General features: G+C 44.3%; 1 protein-coding gene across 1 annotated transcript; it reads left to right on the forward strand.

Moving 5' to 3' along the window:
- Positions 1-1,495: 1,495 nt before the first annotated feature.
- Positions 1,496-22,749, forward strand: SHISA7 (shisa family member 7). Its single transcript, XM_032235058.1, has 5 exons — positions 1,496-2,043; positions 6,078-6,232; positions 8,643-8,708; positions 19,276-19,428; positions 22,124-22,749. The coding sequence occupies exons 1-5, from the start codon at positions 1,496-1,498 to the stop codon at positions 22,747-22,749; spliced, it is 1,548 nt and encodes a 515-aa protein (XP_032090949.1).
- Positions 22,750-24,013: the final 1,264 nt, after the last annotated feature.

Here is a 24,013-nt window from a genome sequence, read left to right on the forward strand (position 1 = left end):
AGGTTGGGGGGGGGGAACATGGGCCAATCCTTGAGTCTGGGGAATGCTCAGACGAGGGCTCTGCGTCGGAGGCAGAGAGTGGGCCAGAGCCATCTGGGAGTTATGTGCTGCCTCCGAAGCCTGCAGTCAGACAGAAGTGAGGCAGAGAAACAGGCTCCCCCTGTTCCCAGTGCGCATATGCGCAGAGCTGCCAGAAGGCAAGAACAGCTAAAACAGAAGGGACGACTCGGGAGCAAGGTTTGGGGGTGATTGGCCCCTCCCACAGGACATAAAGGAGGAGCAAAGAGACATGAGGATTTGCAGGAAGCAACTTGGTTCATGCTGGTCAGTTTACCTTCTGAAAATACGTTTGGACTCTTTGCTCTATGTGGCCTTGCCAAGCTAATTGCCAATTAAGTCTTCAGCAGTGTTTTCAAAGAAGATAAAAGTGGGTGCTTATCTCGAAGGACTTTGGCAGTCTGCTGTAGGACTCTTTACTATTTGGAACTCATTACTGACTGTGAATGAATATAATTCACAGCCTTTGAAACAAAAAGAGGGTTTGTGAATTTTACTCTATCAGGAAGCCTAGATCAAAACACTGACCTATACCGTAGCAATTGAATTCAGACATCATGCTAAGCTGGAAGCAATGAACCATGTCGTGCAAAGCTGTAAAGCATGAAACATTTATGGAATTTGAGGCTGAGAGTTGCTATCCTGGCTGTGATCAGCCATTCAGAAATGATGCAATTCTGATTTGTTAAATCAGAGTTCTCATCCTGGATGATCTCAGATTGAGGAAATCTAGCATACATTTTAAAACAGATGTTGATTTTGAGGGAGAAGCTTATCATCAGTTCCTGATGGCTGATGGCTCTGTCGTCATTTTCTCCAACCTGATGCCCTCTGACCATGGCCTTTGGGGAGATTGAGTCCCAAGATTTATGGTAGAGAAGGCTAACCTGTGTTGTTAGTACAGGTAGTCCTCGACTTACAACTGTCACCCTTCCAAGTTACAATGGAAAAAGTGACTTATGGCCATTTTTTGCAGTTATGACCTTGGCTGCCTCCCCATGACCATGGGCTCAAAATTCAAATACTTGGCAACTGGTTCATATTTATGACCGTTGCTGTGTCCCAAGGTCATATAACTCTTTTGTGAGCTTCTGACAAGCAAAGACAATGAGGAAGCCAAGTTCACTTAACAACTGGCTTACTAACTTATCAACTACATCAATTCACTTAACAACTGTAGCAAGAAAATGGGGCAAAACTCACTTAACAAGTGTCTCACTTAACAACAGAAGTTTTGGGCTCAATTGTTGTTGTAAGTCGAGGTCTACCTGAATCAAATTGAGGAGCATTTTGCATTCACTCCACCGGGCTTTTCTTAACACCCCTTTCTTTATCTTTATAGGGTTTGCTTCCTTGATCTCTTTTATACACTTTCTAAAAGGCCCACCACATTGGCCAGCCTGGATTGAGCTTCTCAGCCCCATACCTTCCCCCCATCATGCATCAGTTGCTGACAGTCATGCTCTATGCATCCCTTGAAGCCTTGGCTGGGCACACAGCCTTAGCTGTAATTCAGGCACCACATTATACAAACCAGAGTTGGGGACTGCCCAGCCTCCTAGCCCACCTGAAGCGCTTGACCTCACCAAACTCTAACTCAACTATGAGCACAAGCAGCAAAGTCCGGCCCTCTGAAACATGCCAAGGCTACTATGACGTCATGGGGCAATACGATGCAGCCTTCAACTGTACCACAGGAGGTTACCGGTTCTGCTGCGGCACCTGCCAATACCGCTTCTGCTGTGATGATCGATCCAGGAGGCTGGAGCAAGGGAAGTGCCGTGACAGCCCCCAGTGGTATGCAACCACCATTCCCGGCCCAGCCACGAATGGGCCCAACGTACCCAACAGCAAGCAGCAGAGCAACAGCACCGTGTATGTCATCTGTGGCGTCATCAGCTTCACCTTAGCTGTGGGAGTCGGGATCAAGTTCTTTTTCAGCAAAGCCTCCAGGAGACCCCATGGGAGAGAACTCAATGTGCCCAGGTAAGGATATGAGCTGCAGAGAGGGACCCAGAAGTATTATAATCCATTGATGGAGGGTTAGATACTACCAGGGGTGAAATCTGCTTATCTTTGCTACCTGTTCGCAAATGTGAGCTCGCATGCGCAGAAGGTCAAAAACGGACGCGATGACGTCTGGGTGGGTGATCAGAGCCTGCTACCAAGCACGCCTGCAAAGGAAATAGAATAGCGGGGGGCGGGGGGGGTGGAATCTGCTGTGTCATGCGATTTAGATTAGGAAATCCTGTTTTCTAGCTAATATAAATTGTGCGTCACAGCTGATTGTCGGAAATACCCGTTTGCCCGAACCTGTAGCATTTTTTTACTACCAGTTCAGATGAACTGGTCTGAACAGGTAGCATTTCACCCTTGGATACTACCCTTGAATTGCTTCCAAATCTAAAGAGTCTCCAGATTAGGGTTCAATGGGATGTATGTTCACTTGCTATGCAAAATTTAGGGGCAACTGGAAACCAGCCCATTGCAAGACAGCCTGTTTGTCTAATTTAGGGAGACCAATATTTCCCACTTGCATAAGCAGTAGCTTTTCAAGATGTAAGAAAGTGTTTCTTTCATCACATATTATTCAGTTACTTGGACTTGAGACAGTTGGCCAACGTTGTGCTCTGTCTCAAAGCTGTAGTTTCTTCCACAAACCAAAGATTTGTAATGGACTATGGAATAATCTTTAGGAAGAGGTGGAAGAGCTGCAACCCAGACAACAGTCAGATAAAAGAAATCAAGCATCCAGAATACCCAGTTGTATCTGTCCGCCCCGTGCCAACTCAATGAAGCAGTGGACGTGATGAACCGGGGCCTTGAAGCTGTTAGGGACTGGATGAGGGCTAACAAGCTTGTGTTCAACCCGGATAAGACCGAGTGGCTGTTGTGTTTCCCTCCCAATAATTTGGCAAGTGTTCCATCTCTCAGGCTGGGGGGGTCAAACACTACACCCCTCAGACAGGGTTCGCAACTTGGGAGTCCTCTTGGACCCACAGCTGACCTTTGACCACCATTTGTCAGCTGTGACCAGGGGGGCATTTGTCCAGGTTCGCCTGGTGCACCAGTTGCGACCCTACCTGAACCGGGAGGCCCTCACAACAGTCACTCGTGCCCTTGTGACCTCTAGGCTGGAGTACTGCAACGTGCTTTACATGGGGCTGCCCTTGAAGAGCATCCGGCGACTTCAGCTAGTCCAGAATGCGGCCGCGCGAGCGATTGTGGGTGCACCTCGGTTCACCCACATAACACCTATCCTCCGAGAGCTGCGCTGGCTACCTGTTGATCTCCGGGTGCGCTTCAAAGTGCTACTTGCCACCCATAAAGCCCTTCATGGTAGTGGATCTGGATACTTGAGAGACCGCCTCCTGCCAATTACTTCCTCGCGACCAATTAGATCACACAGATTAGGCCTCCTCCGAATTCCATCTGCCAGTCAGTGTCGACTGGCAACTACGCGGAGGAGAGCCTTCTCGGCTCTGACCCTTTGGAACGATCTCCCCGTGGAGATTCGTACCCTCACCACCCTCCAGACCTTCCGCACAGCCCTTAAAACCTGGCTATCCCGTCAGGCCTGGGGCTAAAGATTTAACCCACCCCCCACCCGAATGGTATGAATGTTGTGTTCTTTTTAATTATGTATTGTTCTTATGTGTCATTGTTTGTATCCCCTTCCCCATGAGTTGTAAGCCGCCCTGAGTCCCCCCAGGGAAAAGGGAGGCCTATAAATAAACTTTCAAATTCAAATTCCCCAGCCACCTAGCTTTAGGTTGGCTGGGAGTTTGGGGAATTGAAGTCTACATGTCTTAAAGATACCATGGTTGAGAGACACTTATCTATAGGCTCAGAGAAGTAGGGCTAAAAGAGCTAAAATTTTCCAGAGCAAAAATTGGTATTCTTGAGATGTATTGGACTACAAATGGTATCATCCCACATAGCTGCAAGTAAAGTTGCAGCAGAATGTATCTACTGTATATAATGGAGAATTGAGGAATATATAGTATATACACTAATGGTTAGACCTCATTGTAGGCGATAGCAAAACCAACAATTTTTTTGCAAACTGAATGGGCTTGGTAGAAAATTTCCCAGAACCTTGTGCAAGATGTCCAAACTTCTGTATTACAACATAAAGAGTCCTGAAAGTGTCAAGAAAAAATTGATAATTGTAATTCTGAACAAGCAGGACCATGCTACAATGGGATTGGATGGATTATTTCTTTATATTCATTCAAAGTCTTCCAGAGGATAGAGAACAAGTTGTTGCCTCCTTCTGTGGGACAGTGTCAAGGAATTGAGCAGTAGGCGTCCAAATGAAGTCAGAGATGCTGACATCAACTTGTAGTTTTATATAAATAAATCTATTTGACATCAATATATGCAGCAAACTAGATAGTCAGGCACATCACTACATCATGTGGTAAATCATCAGATACACCACAAAACAGTCTATAGAGAAGAAAAAGGCGGGGCGGAAAGGGAACCTCCCCCTTTACACCCAGTAACCAATCATAATGTAGATTGCCTCATGCAGGAGCCCGCACTCTCTAACCTATCGGTGTCAAACCTGCGACATCAGGTTGTTATTACGTGACGTATCGCAACGTTTTTCCCTTTTGCAGAGTTGAGGTGGGGGTGGCCTGCGCATGACACATCTGCCAGTTTGATAACCATGCATAGTCTAACCAATCAACTATCACTTTGTGTACTGGCCCATTATCCATTTAATTGTTGCAGCTATTAAATTAAATATTTCAACAAACAGTTCTTTACATTTGAAACTTGTGCACTTGCCTTCATCATCTTTTGTCCTCCAAGCAAAGTATACTCGCTCACAGAACATGTCTCCTGTACAGGTAGTCCTTAGGTTATGACCACAATTGAGCCCAAAATTATGTTGCTAAGCAAAACATTTCTTAAGTGAGTTTGCCCCATTTTACGACTTTTCTTACCACAGTTGTTAAGTGAATTATTGTTAAGTTGGTAAGACGGTTGATAGGTGAATCTGGATTCCCCATTGACTTTGCTTGCCAGAAGGCCGCAACAGGGGATCGCATGACACACACACACCCCGGACACTACAATTGTCAAAGATATGAGTCAGTTGCCAAGCGTCTTAATTTTGATCATGTGACCATAGGGATTCTGCAACAGTTGTAAGAGTGAAAAATGGTCATAAGTCACTTTTTTCAGTACCATTATAACTTTGAATGGTCACTCAATGAACTGTTGTAAGTCAAGGACTACCTGTATTTTTGACCAAAAGCATTGCCATTCTTTGAAGCTATTTGAGAGTGTCTGTCGCTTTTTTCGTGGGATGCGAACACAGTTCTAGATATGGAAGGGCCAGGTTGAATGCTGGCGAACCTTTTCGGCACACTGAGTGCCAAAGCGGGAGTGTGTGCGCGCATGCCTGGGAGCGCGAGGAACTGGAAGAGCCGTTCCCCGGCGTGCCTCCGGTCACCTGGTCTTTCAGTTTCTGCTGTGCATGTGTGCGCAAAGACCAACTGGCCAGTCCGCATACATGCAGCAGAAACCAGAAGCATGCAGGCCAGGGAACTGCTCTTCCAATTTTCAACACTCCCGTACGAATGAAGACCAGTTAGCCAGCGCTCAAGTGCATGCTGGAACCCGGAAAAGCAACAGCTGGCATGCCCGGAGAGATGACTCTGTGTGCCACTTCCAGCACGTGTGCCATAGGTTCACCATCACGGTCCTAGATCTTGAACTTGTTTCCATTTAAAACTGCCTTTAACATGTATTTTTGATACAACACCATCTTGCTACTCTCCCACAACTTAGTGTTCCCTACTTATATTTAACTACGTGATTTTGCGCTGCATCCCATTCAGAGCGGGACTATAAAAGGCACCCGTTTGGAGAGTTTTGTTCAAACAACTTTGCCATCAACATGCAGATGGTTAAATGCACATTCCAGGTTCCTCAACAGAATCCATGTGAATCCTTTACGATTTCCCTTCGATGAACATTTGCCTTCTTTTTTTTTTCCTGGCCAGGGCTTTGGTTGACATTCTCAGGCATCAAGCAGGCACCACCTCATGTTCTGAGCGCAACAACAGCCTTGTGATGAACTCAAACTTCCAAGACAATGGTTCAGCTCGTCCACCCAAGAATCTGTACAATGCAGTGAAACCTTCAAAAAGTAGTCATGGTAAGAGAAAGAGACGTGGGGCTGCTGGGTAAGAGAGCGACTTTCAAACTAGCCACTGAATTCCTGCCTTTACCAGGTGCTTGTCCAAAGATAATTTTACAGCGAGGCACATGTGATCTACTCTTTACTTTGCTGACCTCAGTGGACCAGTGATTTGATGCTGTCACTGGTGTTGGTCGTTTTAAATATTGGGGAAACGGCTCATTGACTTCTAAGCAGTGAAAATAATGCTACAACAAATATCTAACAAAGAGCCACGGTGGCACAGTGGTTAGAATGCAGTACTGCAGGCTACTTCTGCTGGCTGCCGGCAGCCTGCAATTTGGCAGTTCAAATCTCACCAGGCTCAAGGTTGACTCAGCCTTCCATCCTTCTGAGGTGGGTAAAATGAGGACCCAAATTGTTGGTGGCAATAGGCTGACTGTGTAAACCGCTTAGAGAGGGCTGTAAAGCACTGTAAAGCGGTATATAAGTCTTAAGTGCTATTGCTATTATCTTGCTTCTTCTATTTGCAAAATAATAATAATAATAATCCAAAACATACTATGAAATTCCAGTGGTATGATCTAAGAGTGAAGATGCAATAAGGCAGTATTTTTTCAGCCTTGGCAACTTGAAGATATGTAGACTTCAACTCCCAGAAATGCTGGTTGAGGAATTGTAGGCAGTTGAAGTCCACCCATTTTCAACTTGCCAAGATTGAGAAACATTGCAATAAAAGATATCGAGCTCAGGCATAGTGAGGTAAACATCTTGGCCTTTGTTTCTTGGAAATCATTTTCAAATTCTCCATTAGGCCGCAAAAGTTCCGATTAAAATAATTTGCATCAGGAACAGTGTGAGTGACATAGCTTGGTTTCTAAGCTAAGAAGCTTTGAACTGGCCAATGGTCAAAAATATTCTTTTTCCTTTTTACAACCCTGTAATCCATTTGGCTGTAATGCTAAACCATGGTTTGTGCAAACTGAGAAATATCCGTGAGTAGGTCATGACATTTGAGCCAACCCCATCTTGCAAAGCATGGAAAAGCCGTGAAATCAAGACGGAAAACACAGGTTTCAAGAAACATTCTCCTGGATGTTGGCTCACTGTTGAATCAAACATAACCACCAAAGAAGTCAAAAAAGGTAAACGTTTCATTATTTGTCTGTAGATCTCACACTTCTATTGTTTGGAGTCTAAATTCAGGTGGGAATAAATTAGGATCCAAATGAAGATCTTTTCAAACCTCTTTGGATAAAAACGAAGTTAGATAAATGTCACTGAGAGTAGAAACAACAATATATCTACACAATGCAGTATACTTTCCTAGAACCACTGAGATAACTTTTTGCCAACTACCAGCACTCTCCTGCCCCATGTTTTGTCTCCATCCTGTCCTTCCCCTCTGCAATTTCCCCTCTAGGAGTATCTCATGCTAACTTCTGCAAGTTGGAGGTTGCAGCATTTAAATTATATATGTATTAGCAGCAGGAACTAATCTGCAAAAAAAATAAAAAAAAAAAAAAAAACCGGGGAAACAGCCTGTTTGCCATGACAACCAGTTCTGGCTGTCTGGCTGTCTTTGTGCTGGCTCAAACATTAATATTAGGGTAGTGAGGAGGGGGAGAGAACTGCATTCAGACACTCCTTTTGCTCCTTTTCCAGGTGAAAAGAAAAGTCAGGTTTTCTGTTCAAGGACATTGCACATTCTTCTCAGAGATATTAAGAGCCCAGCCAGGGAAATGACTAATCATTCTAATAGCAAATTCAGGTAGTGATTGTAACAAGAGTAGCCCAAACAGAGCAACAGACAAATGATAGGAAAGGCATCAGCATGCATAGGAGAGCACAAGCTTTGTAGGAGACGGGAGTGGGTAAATGTAAAATCTGCTGTCCAGTTGCTGCAAAACATACTGATGCTGTTCCTTGTTTTCTGTGTCTTTGTCTTCTCTTTGTTTAACCTATTTGAAAAAATTCAGTAAGAGGAAAGGGAAGAGAGAGTGCTAGCACTAGACAAAACCTGGGAATCATACAAAGTTGTCCACTTTTTTCTCTCCCCACTGAGCTGCATGCCTGCTCTGTAAACAGTAGCGTTCAGCTTTCAGTGGCGAGAAGAATCGCCAGTGATTTCTGCAGATCACATTCCTCCAGCACGTGCAATCTAGGAAAGCAAGTTTCAAAAGGAGACCTAATAAGATCATTTCCCTTTGCAGAGAGCGTTCTGAGCACTGCCATGTTTGGACGCAGACCAAAAGCTGCAAAGAGGAGGACCAAATGCATTTGGGTCCTCTCTGATTTAAAGCAGGCGGGATTGGTACCCATATTCCAGAGCTGATGCTTGGAAAAACCTGAATGAGAGGACCTCTAGTGGCCGGCTGCGGGAACGTGCAGCGCGGCTCCATGCATGCTTCTCTTTTTTGCCTTGCAGATAATATGCATCACAATTATATCCATTTGAACGTCAACAGCCCTAAGCACCACACAGCCACTCTGGGTAAGTGTCCAGTGGTGTCTGATCCCTAGCTAGCGATTGATACAAACAGAAAATGCAAAAAATGTTGGAAGAATCCCATCAAATCACTGATTCATTATATGTCTTTTCATACATTTATCATTCATTTAGATTTAGATTTTAGATTTTATTGAAAGATTTAGATTTTATATGCCGCCCTTTTCCCTGAGGGGACTCAGGGCGGCTTACAACAATAGGGGGAGGGAGTGCAAGACAAGACTTGAAAGAAAAAGAAAAAAAACGTGAGTAAAAAAATTAACCATAAAAACACAACATTCACTCAACATTCGGGCGGGGTGAGAATAAATCCTATCCCCAGGCCTGACGGGATAGCCAGATCTTAAGGGCTATGCGGAAGGCCTGGACTGTGGTGAGGGTACGGATCTCCACGGGGAGGTTGTTCCAAAGCGTCGGAGCTGCAACTGAGAAGGCTCTCCTCCGCGTAGTCGCCAGTCGGCACTGACTGGCGGATGGAATTCGGAGGAGGCCTACCCTGTGCGATCTGATGGGACGCAGGGAGGTAATTGGCAGGAGGCGGTCTCTCAGATAGCCAGATCCACTACCATGGAGCGCTTTATAGGTTGTAAGTAAGACCTTGAAGTGCACCCGACGATCAACAGGTAGCCAGCGCAGCTCACGGAGGATCGGTGTTATATGGGCGAAACGTGGTGCGCCCATGATCACTCGCGCGGCCGCGTTCTGAACTAGCTGAAGTCGCCGGATGCTCTTCAAGGGCAGCCCCATGTAGAGCACATTGCAGTATTCCAGCCTAGAGATCACAAGGGCTCGAGTGACTGTTGTGAGAGCCTCCCGGTTCAGGTAGGGTCGCAACTTACACCAGAGCTGTGTTTATATGTAAATGGGCTTATATATGCTGGTGAAGAAAGGAACTTTTCAGCTGAAAAGTTCCCTAAAGTGATATACAACATACATGGCCTTTTACAACCATCACATCAATAGTGTATTTAGGCGCCCTCAATTTTCTGCAATTTATTGGAAGAATAGGAAATTATTGTTGGCTACGGCTAACCACCAGAGTTTAACATGGCAGTGCTTCCCAAAGCTGGGTAAATTACCCCAAATTGGGTAAAATTGTTTTTTCTTTGAATAACAACACTAGAACCCATTACTGATCACAGCAAGGTCATTTCAATTGACTTCAAGATTGCCACATGTACTAAAATACATTCAAAAATCTAGTGTAGCCTTTATGGTCATTGTACCTCATGTATACAAAGAAATTGGTCATTTCTCCCTAAGTATTCCAAATCATGATGACAAATCAGGGAAATTACCAGTGGTAATTTAGTGAAATGACATAAAGATAATTCAGTGATGTTGGTTTTATAACTCGGGTAGTCCTTGAGTTACGACCGTTTGTTCAGCAACTGTTCAAATTTTGATGGAAGGAAGGGACTTATCATGGTCCTTGAAGTTCAATAAGACTTTCTGACAAATGGTTTGGGGCAGAGGTCTTCAAACTTGGCACCTTTAGTCTTAAAGTTGCCAAGTTTGGGAACCCCTGGTTTGGGGTAATGAAGGAAACAGTTTGGGAGGCGCTGCCTTAAGGAGAGTTTATGTGCTAGATTTCTGGTCTCATATGCTGTTTTATTTTTTAAAAAACAGGCTTAAAGACTCCCCTGGATCAAAAGGCGATTCTGAGATAGGCAGTTTAATGCTCTTCCCTTTGTATTGTGGGTGGGTCACCAAATAGAGTAGGCAGAGTTGAGTATGGATGTTGAGAGTAGACATCTGGCACATACCGTGATGAAGAAAAGAATGACACAATTGCAATGTCATGATCCAAATCTCAGCCTTTTCTATTTGTGACCTAATGGCAGATGCAAGTACTGTATATAAGCCGAGGGATTTTATGTTGTGACCACCATTATCCTTGTTTGTCATTTCCTGTCTTTCCATTCTCAAAGGCACCTATGATTTGAAGCAGAAAGTTAAATCAGTAATCCAGTGTTGAGGGTTGCCATCAAAAATGTTTCGAGGACTTGAACTTAACTCCTGGAGACTAGATGAACATGTCCATGTTGTTTTAACATGTGTAGAGCCTTGTTAGGGACGTGGTGGCTCTGGGGCTAAGACACTGAGCTTGTCTATCAGAAAGGTCGGCAGTTCAGCAGTTCAAATCCCTAGTGCTGTGTAACGGAGTGAGCTCCTGTTACTTGTCCCAGCTTCTGCCAACCTAGCAGTTCGGAAGCATGTAAAAATGCAAGTAGAAAAATAGGAAGGTGGGAAAGTAACAGTGTTCTGTCAGCCTTCGGTGCTTAGTCATGCCAGCCACATGACCACAGAGATGACTTCAGACAGCTCTGGCTCTTCAGCTTTGAAATGGAGCTGAGCACTGCCCCCTAGAGTCAGGAGCAGCACATATGTGTGAGGGGAACTTTTACCTTACAGCCTTGTTGGACCAGAGCCCTGGCCAACTGAGTCCTGCAGTCATTTCTCACAGTGGCTGACCAACTGCATTATTCTCCCAGTAGATGGCTTCAAGAGGCAGTTCTACTGCCAATAAGGCATTTGACCCCCATGACTTCCAGAAATTGGTCCAACCATTTTTTTTGAAGGCTAATAGGCTGCGCCACATCTTGTGGCAACAAATTCCAAGTTGACTTGTATATTGTCAAAAACAAAAGGACACCTTTTCAGAGAGACATAAGAATGAAACGTATGGTTTTATATGTACATTTAAATTAAATTATAATTATTTTAAAATTACTTAAGAAAGAAATCAAGTCACCTCAAGACTGCAACTAACATGCCCTTGGGTTTAAAGGCATGTTGTTGGGCTTCGTAAATCTGTTCATTTCCTTTTGCTCTAAATTGTTTTATTAAAATGCCAAGCAAATACTCATTAATGGGAGCCACCACAAAAATGGAAGAAAATACTGACCATTTCCCCCCCCCCCCCCAAATGGCCAATGTTTAGTGAGTGCCCCTACAACTACGAAAAGAAGGGGGGGAAAGTTAAGGGTGTATGTGTATGTATATGTGTCTGTGTCTCCCTTCCCTCACTCTGACAAATTCCTATTCAGACAGACACACACACACCCAATTATACACTTACGCATAGACACCCACACATGGCTGCATCATGAAATAAGCTAATCCAACACATATTGGGAGACAGGAAAAATGAGACAAGGAATATGCAAATTCCTTCGGAGTTGTCTATCTTCTCTGACACCCATTCTAAGAGTGGAGGCCTGATCAATTTCACATTGTTGATCTGATCCAAATGTGGACATCCAGAGGACCAAACTTGGTTTGCCTCTGCTGCTACTGCCTTATGTAAACCAAGCCATGTTGGTTTAGAAAGGAAACACCATGAAACGGCATTACAGCGTAATTCAATCTGGTTTAAAATACAAAGAACCTTCACCCACTCACCCCAGCAGGGGAAAATATATCTACCCATTGTCATTGCTGCCAAAAAATGTTAAGGTTGATCCTGACCAGCCAAAACCTGTTATACAATGGAAAAGCCAGTCTTGTGTCATCAGAGCAGTGTTTTCTTAATCTTGGCAGTTTTAACATATGTGGACTTCAACTCCCAGAATTCCCTAGCCAACCCTGCTGGGAGTTGGGAGTTGAAGTCCACACATCTTAAAGTTGCCAAGGTTGAGAAAACACTGCATTGGAGGCTATGTTCACCCAGAAGACCAGGTAGATGCTGGCACAAAACAAAAGGGGCAGAGTTGTGTGCAAACAGAGATCACATCATTTACTTCCTGCCTGCTACTCATGATGGTCACAGAGAATGTGGCACGAAAATATTTATATTCTGCTTTTGCAGCACCGGGATCTGAGTTATGATGGAAATACGCAGGACAAGCATTGCAGTCAAACAGATTGCAATGGAGCTGCAATGTAGATCCAAAGCTGCAGAGCACCATTGTCAATATTACAACAGCTTAGAAATATTATACTTTATTTCTCTCCTCCCAGCTCCTATTCTAACTCTGAACCACTATTTCCTACAACTAGCAACAGTGGAGAAACGAAAATTTTGAATAGGAAATGGGTTTCAGGAATGATTTAACCCTTTTCCTGTTCCTGTAGTACAAGTCTACATCAGGGCTTCCTATCCTATGACTTCTTTTTCAGTGGAAAAAAGTGTAATGTAAACACAACACAACACAAACAAATACTTAGGCTAACATGTAGTTTGCCTTTCCTGGAATGACACAAAACCTATTCTACCTGGTTTCTGGGATGATATGCAGAAACAAAGTAAATGCTAAATAAATGCAGGGGTTTCCATTGGTAAGATGGATGTAAAAATATGCAGGCAAAACTACAACACATATAAAAAAGGCTGGGATTTTGATTGCATGATTGTGGTCAACTATTTTGATTTTTTACTCCCTCCTTGTTCACATCCCTGGAACGATAGACTGCACAATCCTATATATGTTTTCAAAGGAGTAAGCCTCACTGAGTTGAATATTTCAAGCTACGTAAGTATGATACAATCGAGCAAGTACCTGGAATGTCACTATTCTTTTCAGGAATAAAGCCAATTGATGTCTTGACTTGTTTCCATTTTAAGATGCTATCGCCATGTTGAAGCATCCTGCTATAAGGATATAGCATTATTTCTTAGAATATGCTGGCCTATGACTGTAATAAAGATTTTGATTTGATTATTTCTCAGAAGTCAATAATTTGTGGTCTTCCACATTTTAGCTCCTAGCACCATTCTGCATAGCTGATGATTCTGACCGAGGCTACTGTGACCTTTAGTTTAGTTACATCTGGAAGCCGATACATCTGGTGTAAAAAAGTGAGCTAGGTTTGAAGTCTTCAGAAAAGAGATGGAGGAAGAAACAATGAAAACAAATTACGGTGGCCCTCAGAGGAAAGACAAGGAACAAAAACAGAGAAGTTGGCTTGATAGAATGACCCTTCCTTCGTGGCAGTTGGGTTGGAGGTCAGGGATAGAAATTAATCCCAGGTTTGTCTTAAAATCATTGATCCTGGCAGCCAAGTTGCTTTGGCAGAAGGGAAAATGAATCTGTACCTCAGTTAGCCAAATGCCAAGGCTGGTGGTTTCCTTTGCTCAAAGGAAGCTTGTTTTGTAGCAATGGTTTGTACTTGCTAAGCAAGGCGAGAAAACTTAAGCAGTTTGTTGCCTGCCCTTTAGGCTATATGGAGCCTCAGCCTTGCACAGCTTGTAGGACTGAGAGCTTCATACTGAGATGGCCTGGGGATTATGATGCTCTATTCCTGCAGGTAATAGATTTCCTCTCTTGCAGTTGAGGTAGTGATTCAGTGACGGGAGAATTGGAGTTTTTAGTATAGAACTTATTTTGGATATTTTTTAAAAAAAAAAACAAGATCAGATCGGCCAACCTTTAGATCATACAGGTAGTCCTCAACTTATGACCACAATTGAGCCCGAAATTTGGGTTGTTAAATGTTTGTTACGTGGGTTTTGTCCCTTTTTACGATTTTTCCTGCTACCATTGTTAAGTGAATCACTGCAGTTGATAAGTCAGTAACACAATTGTTAAGTGAGACTGGTTTACTTGTCAGAAGGTTGCAAAGGGAATCACCTGACCTTGAGACACAGCAATGGTCACAAGCATCTGAATTTTGATCACATGATCATGGGGATGCTACAAAGGTCATGACTGTGAAAAATAGTCACAAGCCACATTTTTCAGGACTTTTGTAATGTTGAACTGTCACTAAACGAATTGTCGAGGATTACCTGTATTTATATTCTCAAACAAAGACTAGTGGGTTATAATCCAGTAGGTCTATACCTGTCTTCCCAAATCTGATGCTCTTCAGGGATGTTCAGCATTAACTTTCCAAATCTCCAGCTAGCATCCTCAAAATTTCTAACCAACATTGACCTACGTTCAGTGGTGGGATTCAAATGATTTAACAACCGGTTCTCTGCCTTAATGATTTCTTCCAACAGCCAGTTCACCACGCTGCTTAGAAAGTTAACAACTGGTTCTCCCCAAGTGTTGCGAACTGGCTGAATCTCACCACTGACTATGTTACCGTCATTTTCTGGCGAAGCTATGGCACACGTGCAAGAAGTGGCACGCAGAGCTGTCACCCGCTGCTCTTTCAGGTTCTGGCGTGCCGACCAGCTGGTCTTCACACATCCGGGAGTGCTAGAAACCAAAAGAGCAGCCGCCTGGTGCACATGTGTGCATTGGGAAGATGATTTTCCAGTTTCTGGTGCACAGGTGAACGCAAAGACCAGGTGACCAGCACACACATGTGTGACAGAAAATAACCTTCCTGGCATGCACATGCGCACCGGGTGGCTGTTCTTTCTCTTTCTGGCACGCCTGTGCATGTGAAGACCAGGTGGCTGGCACGTCAGAACCCGGAAGAGCAAGGGGAGCAGAGTCTGCCAGCCAGGATGAGAGGGCCGAGGCTTCCCTCCCTCCTACCCATGCAGGCTTCTTGCGCAGCTCCAGTCCGTGACACTGAAGTGCATCCATAGTGCCTGGTTGGCTCAGGGGCATCAAGGCAACCTTCGTTGGATGGGCAGGTGGCTGCCCTACCCACTGCTCCTGCTGCCACGAGAGGTGAGGGGGGGGCGTGGCGGTTCTCACACTGCCACTTCCGGCTGGGATGCTGGAGCAGCCAGGAGGAAAAGGAGGAGGAGCTGCCATTGAGGAGACGAGCTGCCCCAGGAGGGCAGGAGGAGAGCACCGTATGAAGACATCACTGAGGGGTAAGAGGAATGCTGGGCTGGCCGAGAAACCTGAAGCACAATGCTTTATAGCCCTCTCTAATCCCTCTCTTTTGCATCCTTTCTCTAATTCCACCATTCTCTTTGATATTAGTGTAAGTCTTGTCTCACAATGAGTTGTCCCACAGTGAGTTGGCGGTGGCAAGTTGGCAGTGGCAAATTGTCATAGAACCCTTACAACCTATTGCAGCATCCCCATGGTCACATGATCAAAATTTGGATGCTTGGCAATGGCATGTATTTATGATGGTTGCAATATCCCAGATTCACGCAATCACCCTTTCCAACCTTCTGACGAGCAATATTCGCTTAACAACCTGTTACGAACTTAACAACTGCAGGGATTCACTTAACAACTGTGGCAGGAAAGGTTGTAAAATGGAGCAAAACTCAGTAACGAAAATTTTGGGCTCAATTGTGGTCATAAGTCGAGGACTACCTGTAATTAATTGGTAATTTAATGACTTTTCTTTGCAACACTGCGGAAGAGTTTTTTCCAACTCCCAGTCTGTTATTTTTGCATGTTTCCCTATCCAAGTATGAACTGGATTTTTTTTTATAAAAGGCATCTAACTGCAGGCATTCTGCAATGATTATTTACTAATCAACTAGCCCAATTGCTAATTGTATGATTAATGTCACAGCACTTTTGAATTTAGGGTTCAAGGGGAGGACTCCATTTGTATTTACTTACAGGCTACTCCTGTGTAGTGGCCAGAATTGGGAACAAGGCAGAGAGTAGATAAGTGAAAAAGTAGATAAGGTTTCGGAAGAGAGAAAGGGGGGCTTGTTCACATATTGGAAGGGTAGATGACCTTTGAGGTTATTGAAGCTGTAACAGGTGGCGGGCAGGGATGAGCTGCTATGGGTTTGCCCGGTTCAGGAGAACCCATAGCTAACGTTACGATGGGTTTGGAGAACCTCCAAATCCCACCCCTGGCTGAAGTGGTGAAATGTAAATTTTTTTGTCACCAGTTCTTTGGGCATGGTTTGGTGGGCATGGCTTGGGGTGAGGGGTCATGTGACTGGGTGGGCGTGGCCATTTAAAAAACATAAGCATTTTTTACTACCTATTCACCCGAACACCCAAAAAAAACTTTTTAAAGCATTTTTTTTTACTACCGGTTCGGGCAAATAAGCAGCAAAAATAATGCTTTAAAAGGCTGAAAAAATGTTTCAGACAATCATGCGACTCACAGCTGAGCCGTGCGGTCCTCAAAAGCTTTTTTTTTTACTACTGGTTTAGAGAAAGAGCGTCCCTACTGGTTCGCGTGAACCAGTGCGAACCGGTAGCATTTTACCCCTGCCTGGCTGGCCCTGACCACCCCACCCACCCCTCCCAAGAGTCTCCACGCGGCCCGTTTTGTATGCGAGGTAAGTGCAGGGACCGTGTGGAGGCTCAGGGAGGAGGAAAAACAGGCATCCTGGAAGTTCTGGAAGGCCCGTTTCCAGCCTCGGGGAGGGGGTGGGCTTTCGGAGCGCGGAGGAGACAGTTTTCGCCATCCCAGAGGCTCAAGGAAAGCCTCCAGAGCCTGGTGAAGGTGCACCTCCCCCCCCCCGCACCATGGTGCAGGAGGCTAATTAGGCCACGCTCACCATGGCCATGCCCACCTCTGCAACCGGGCAGAGAACCCATTGTTGAAATTTTTTTGAAGCCCATCCCTGGTGGAAGGGAATACACACAAAGGAAATGGTTCTAAAGGGCTAATGCATGAGGCTTGCTCATCCTAACAGAAATAGTTGAGTGGAAAATATTCTTTTAACATGGCTGCTGAGACATTTATAATGAATCACACAGTTGCAGTCATAAATGAAGACCAATCAGTAATGAAAGGAGACAAGTAATTTCTCATGCTAGGGGGAAAAAATAAATGAGTTACTACAGAATTTGCCGGAGGGGAATGGAAAATAGGTAATTGAAAACCAGTTGGTAATGCTGAATTGAGTAAGAAAACAGCTGATTTAAAAGGAAAATTTCTCAGCTAGTGCTGAAGAGACCCTGGCACTCTCCACCCCTTGCTAATTTCCCTGGTGGCAAAAGTTATATTGAGTTTTGATTCAAAGCACCCCTTGAACGGCCTGTGAATCAAAGCTCTCTTTCGGATCAAACTGTCAAATTAGCTCAGTGGGCCAAATTAGTTCATTGGGCCAAGTTGAGTTGCTGTTTTTGAATCAAAAACGGGGAAAAAAATGGAGGATTTATGCTATGGCACATTCCCTTTTATTAAAGTAAACAGTCGAAGCAGTTTGCAGATTTGAATTGCCCAGTCAATTCACCTCTTTGAATTGAATTGCACATCGGGGTGAAAAGCATTCGGAAGTTACAGTTGGTGCAGAGTGCCATGGGCAATTTTGGCCCCCCCAGAATGACCTCAAAAACAGCACGGCTACATGAGCTGCATTAGTTACCTGTCTGCTTCTGGGTGCAAGTCAAGGTGTTGGTGATTACCTTTAAAGGTCTCCATGGCATGGATTCAGGTTATTTGAAAGACTGTCTCACCTCACAGCATTGGCCTGTACCACTCGTGCCAGCAGAAGTGGCATGGTGGTTTGAGTCCTGTCAGCCCCGATTATCCTGGCTGGTGAGGTCCAGGAGGAGGCCCTTCTCTGCTGTTGGTCCTGCCCTCTGGAACATCTTGCCACCTGGTGTGAGGTTGGCCTCAACATCCCTTTGTAGAGGCCTAAAGATATAGCTCTGCCAGTTGGCCCGGGGCCCGCACAGCACAGTGGAGGTGGTTGATTGAGTAACAACATATCCCACACCCACACCCACTCAGCCCTCTCCCTCCCCATGTATCCTTAGGTTTTAAGATAGATTTTAATTATTTATGTTTCCTCCCCCCTACAAAAATAGTTTATTGAAAAAAGATTAAAATACAAAGCACCGCAATATTTTAAAAAACCCACATACAACAAAAAAGACGTTAACAAAAATCATCTTAAAAAAGAAACAACAACATGTCACATGACATCCTTTGTAATTGAATGCTGATTCATATAATAGAACAATTTTGGATTCCCACCCCTTGCAAAACAATGTTTATGTTTTAATTCTATATGTATAGACATATTTTTATGACTGTTAGCTGCCCAGAGTTACCTTATGGCCGTGATGGTGAGCCAGAGGTGGCACGCAGAGCCCTCTCTGTGGGCATGTGCGCCATTGGCAGCTGCTCTTCTGGTTTCCAGCGCACATGCGTGCCGGCCAGCTGCTCTTCACGCGTGCCAGAGCTCTGGGAACCTAAAGACCAGCTGGCCAATAAGCATTCATACACCGACCACCTGTTCTTTCGGTTTCCGTGCCCCAGCATGTGAAGACCAGCTGACTGGTACGCATGCGCGCACCGGAAACCCAAAGACCAGATGGTTATCGGGTTTCCAGTGCTCATGCGTGCATGCATGTTCTAGTTTGGGCACTTGGTGCCAAAAAAGTTCACCATCACTGCCTTATAGTAAGGTGGGCAGCCAATAAATTTTATTTATAAATAGATAAATAAATCTAGATGAATGGATGGATGGATGGATGGATGGATGGATGGATGGATGGATGGATGGGCTTTATGCCTGCTATCCCCAATTTGAAGTGGGTTGTGGGTTTTTTGCATACCTCAATTAGATATCTTGGAGGATTCTCATGGAGACCATGGGAATGGAACAGAAAGTGAAAGCTACCATCTGGATTCTGCGTGAAGCAGAATGAACAAATGATTTCCATACCAAACTCAAGGGCTAGTGTGAAAGCAAGTAAAATGCAGCAAGTCTATGTAGACTAATGGATTTTCCCCCCCTCTAATTTCTCTGTTCCTTTAAAAGACTGGCACATGAATGATACCCCAAGCCATTCCTCAACCAAATACAATACCCTCAGCTGCTCTCGTTCATTTCACAACCTCTCCCATCTGCCTCCATCCTACGAGTCAGCAATCAAGTCAGAACTCAACCGTTACTCCTCACTCAAACGATTGGGTAAGTTGCATTATTTATAAAAGGAAATGAGGAGTTGTTGTTTTTTTAAAGAAAAAAGTGACAAACCATCTTGCAAGACCATTCCTTGGGATTAGTAGCACTTAATAAGTGATGTAGCATATTTCTTCTCACCTATGTACTTGTTTCAAAATCTCTCTTTGAATTCTATTCCTTAGGTCCTATCTTCTCACAATTTTAGAATTTTAGCACCCAATCTTTAAATTGCCACATTGAGATTCTCCAGAGATAGTTTTGTGTGATTGTTCTGGGCCTTTTGCGTAGTAGGGGATCATAATTTATCATGCCAGAGGGCATTCTGACACATATCATAAATTGTTCCATTCAGATATGTGAAATGGAGTGTGTGTGTGGATGTGAATTTCCTTTTTCATAACAAAAGAACTATAGATGAGAAATACTCATGCGCTTGCACGCACGCACACACGCACACACACACACACACACACACATGCCCAGTATATTTCTTTGTGATCCGTCGTTTCAAGAAAGTGTCTCCTCATTCTCCCTGTGGTAGTGATGAAACCCAGGAAAATGAAGTGAGCAAGGAAAATAGTTTTGTGTCTTTGATTTTTCAGTGAGAACTGCATTTGAGATCTTGGCCTCTGAATTCAGACATCCTAGAGCCATGATGGCGAACCTATGGCACGCATGCCACAAGTAGCACGTGGAGCTATTTCTGAGGAGATGCAAGGCATTGCCCTGCTGATTCCGGCCTTGATCTTTGGCTGTTTTTCGCCTTCCGGAGGCCCATTTTCCGACTTTTGGTGGGCCCAGTAGCTCCATTTTTTGCCCCTCCCCCAGATTTTCTAGGAGCCTGGGGAGGGTGAAAAATGGTCCAACACGCACACCAGAAGCTCAGGAATGGACTTCCAGTTTGTACATTGGGCTGTTTTCCGTGGGCCAGCCTCCAGAGGGAGAAAAACAGCCCAACGGGCAACTCACACGTCCATTCCCGAACTTCCGATTTGCGTGTTGGGCCATTTTTCATCCTCCCCAGACTCCTAGAAAGCCTCGGGAGCCTGGGGAGGGTGAAAAACAGACCTACTGGGCCCACCGGAAGTCAGAAAACCGGCCCTTTCCGGCCTCTGGAGGGCCTCCAAGAAAGCCATGCACGCACTGGGAGTCACACACACATGTACAGGAGGGATGGCGGGCATTAAATTATGGGGGTAGGCACGTGAACACATGCAATAGCGTGCACATTCTTTTGGCACCCGAGGCAAAAATGGTTCGCCATCACTGTCCTAGACACCGTTTGTTTGTTTGTTTATTTATTTATTTATTTATTTATTTATTTATTTATTTATTTATTTATTTATTTATTTATTTATTTATTTATTTATTTATTTATTTATTTATTTATTTATTTATTTATTTATTTATTTGGCTTATATACCGAGCTTTCAGCCCTCTCTAAGCGGTTTACAGATTTTTAGCAAATTGAGTCAGCAAATTGCCCCCACAGTCTGGGTCCTCATTTCACCCACCTCGGAAGGATGGAAGGCTGAGTCAACCTTGAGCCGGTGAGATTTGAACCGCTGAACTGCAGATAACAGTCAGCTGAAGTGGCCTGCAGTACTGCACCCTAACCACTTCGCCACCTTGGCTCCTGTTTTAACTTTCTATTAGTGCCCTGCAAAACTTACATTTGGTACTCCAGGCTACTATGGGATGTTTCAAAGAAAGCACTGAACTGCCACCAGTTAACTTACAACTGTTGACCTACCGGAGTGGCACTCAGTAGTTAGAGTGCAGTGCTGCAGGCTACTGCAGTTCAAATCTCACCAGGCTCAAGGTTGACTCAGCCTTCCATCGTTTCAAGATCAGTAAAATGAGGACCCAGATTGTTGGGGGCAACATGCTGACTCTGTAAACCATTTAGAAAGGGCTGCAAAGCACTGTGAAGAGGTATATAAATTTGAGTGCTGTTGCTACCGATATATGAGAATGAGTCAATTGGAGAACATGCAGTAAATCCTTCAAAGATTTCAATCTCACTAGATTGCTATTAGTTTACTGATTTTTCTAGATCAATGGAAGAATCCAGTAGCTAAATACATACTGCATTTCAATCACATTTAATGTGGCCAGCTAGTATGATCCATTTTAGACCTAAGCTGTAGGATGGAGGAATAGTTTTAAAGTACCGGAATACAATTTAAGGCTCCAGAACTACAAGTAATTCCCAAAAATCTTAGATTCATTTCCCAAACATCCCCAGCAACTTATCAAACTGCAGGTAATAAGATGGAAAACATAAATTATAAAATGATTTCATTTTCATTTTATTTTACCATAAAATGAAATCAAATCCACATTTGATCTAACCATTGCTTTCTGGCATAGCATTTAAAGCCAAGTGGGACTTTCAGTCCAGAAGACATGACAGACTCCTAAGGGGATCAATACCTTTGGAATTGTTCCTTCTGAAAGAAGGCAATCTTGCTATAATCTGAAAAAGAATAGAAACACTGAAGGAACACAGTCGTTAACAGGATGTTGTGTTGTGCTCTTTAAAGTGGAAGGCATGGCAGTTCTGCACCAAACATTTAGTGCAAACCACTTGCATAACCGTCCATCTATGTCTCTAACGTTCCTTTCTCCTGTTTTAAATCTCACCTTTCCATCTCTCCATCATCCAGTGACATTTCACTTTTTTCTCCATGTTTCTCAGCAGCGGAGAAGGACTTGGATGAATTCTATGCCAAGCGGAGGCATCTTGCTGAGTTGACTCGAGGGACGCTGCCCTTACATGCCATGAAAATGAACTACGATAGGGATAGCTACTCTGAGAAGTCACACAATCCGCGACGGGTCATGTCACAGGAACACATCCTTTCAGACGGTGGAAATGGAGTGGGAAGCTACCGCCCATCACATTACGACTACACCATTCCAAGAGAGCGTGTCATATCTCACGAGCGCCTTCTCTCCCGGGAAAATTTGCATTCTCAGGAGCACTTGCTTTCTCCAGAGCGTCTCCATCAACACACGGGTCCCTTCCAGGAGATGCACCTGGGCCATCAGAAGGCTGTTTCTCAGACCAATGTCTGTGCCAGCAGCACCCCCATGCTTGACCACCATCACATGATGATGAAAAACTCTCATCCCACCTCCAACAATTCTCCCAAGGCATCTGCTCCTTGGGAGACTAGCAGTAGTAGTAACCAGGCAGCCGCCACCCGGCGCCAAGGGTTTGCATCCAAGAGGCAAAGTACCATTGATCAAGTCCAATTCATCCCGGGGCACCACCCAACCCAACACCTTCCTACTGGCAGTAAGAATGAGGTCACGGTGTGAGTTGTCCCTTTTCCCCAACTCAGGTTGATTGGACTTTCCAAGGCCATATTTCTCTCCCTTTTTCTGATCCACCCCACCCTTTATTTGGTGCTCACTATCTTTTTCTTGGGGTTCCCTCCCTTATTTTTAGTCTTGTGGCCTCCATCTCGGTTGATGTCAAGTCCTAGCCTGGTCTTTGCTAATGGCACTATCACGGTCTTCACTGATTTTTGATTGGGTCCATTTGACCTGCCAGGTCCTGACAATCTTTGATGATGATATTGGCTGATTACAGCTCATGATAAGAAGTGAGTATATCAAGGCCTGCTTGGTTTCATAGAAGACATCAATTATGCAGTATTAGTCAATTTCTGAAGATGTCAAAATTAGTTGGGTTCATACAATTAATGCTGCTACTATCACTTCCTATGTCTGTTGACATTACTGTCCAGGTTTAGTGACATAAAGGCTGAATTGATTTTTAGTGATCAGGCCTATGGATCCTTCCAAAGACGTGAAGATAGCTTTGCATAAGATCAGTTACTAGGCCCCCATCAACCTTTGATTACAATACTAATTTTGTCCATCAACATTTGATGGCATCATTGCTCTGGGCCTTGTCTCAGATTTTTGAAGACTAAAGACATCACTTGTGGATTTATGAGGTTGGCACCCTTTGCCTCTTACAACTCTAAGCGCTGTGAACCTTGCCAATCTTAGTGGATGCTCAATTGACCAAGTGACACCATCGACACCATCAATGGTGTCAACACTGTGGATTCTGTCAGCTGCAGTTCATATAAGCGCTGTGGGTCTTGTTGACCTTTAATGCCCTCACCATCAATTTCTGATGGTATCAACACTGTGGACTATTGTTGACATCAACACTGACTTGTCAGTGGTAGATGCCATTATTGGAGAAAGATGTTTGTTACTGTACTGGTTGTGATAGAATACTGTAGGATATTACATGGACTGATAAAGTCAGTTACAGTACGTAGGTCCTGTATGGTGATGGGCAAAATCAGTCATGTTGATGTTGGAAGAGACCATGTCAACATTTCATGATAGTACTGCCAATCTTGATAACTAAGAATGCTATCAAGATTCCTGTGCCTGTGACATCTTGATGATTTCAGCACAATGGATTCAGCCAATAGCTACAGATTTCAAAGTAGCCAGACTTGGCAACGATGTTGACTTTTGGTGATTTCATCACTGTACACCACACTCCTCATTGTTGACATTGCTGACTGTTTCTCAGCTCATCCACTTTGCATGAAGC

Source organism: Thamnophis elegans, chromosome Z (assembly GCF_009769535.1).
Source record: "Thamnophis elegans isolate rThaEle1 chromosome Z, rThaEle1.pri, whole genome shotgun sequence".
NCBI classification, from domain to species: Eukaryota; Metazoa; Chordata; class Lepidosauria; order Squamata; family Colubridae; genus Thamnophis; species Thamnophis elegans.

What these genes read in the sequence shown, in the direction of transcription:
- SHISA7 (XM_032235058.1), top strand. Translation starts at nt 1,496, where the DNA reads ATGCATCAGTTGCTGACAGTCATGCTCTATGCATCCCTTGAAGCCTTG. An exon ending in GCACCACACAGCCACTCTGG is followed by an intron (nt 8,709 to 19,275) that starts GTAAGTGTCCAG and finishes TTCCTTTAAAAG; the next exon opens with ACTGGCACATGAATGATACC. An exon ending in CTCCTCACTCAAACGATTGG is followed by an intron (nt 19,429 to 22,123) that starts GTAAGTTGCATT and finishes CATGTTTCTCAG; the next exon opens with CAGCGGAGAAGGACTTGGAT.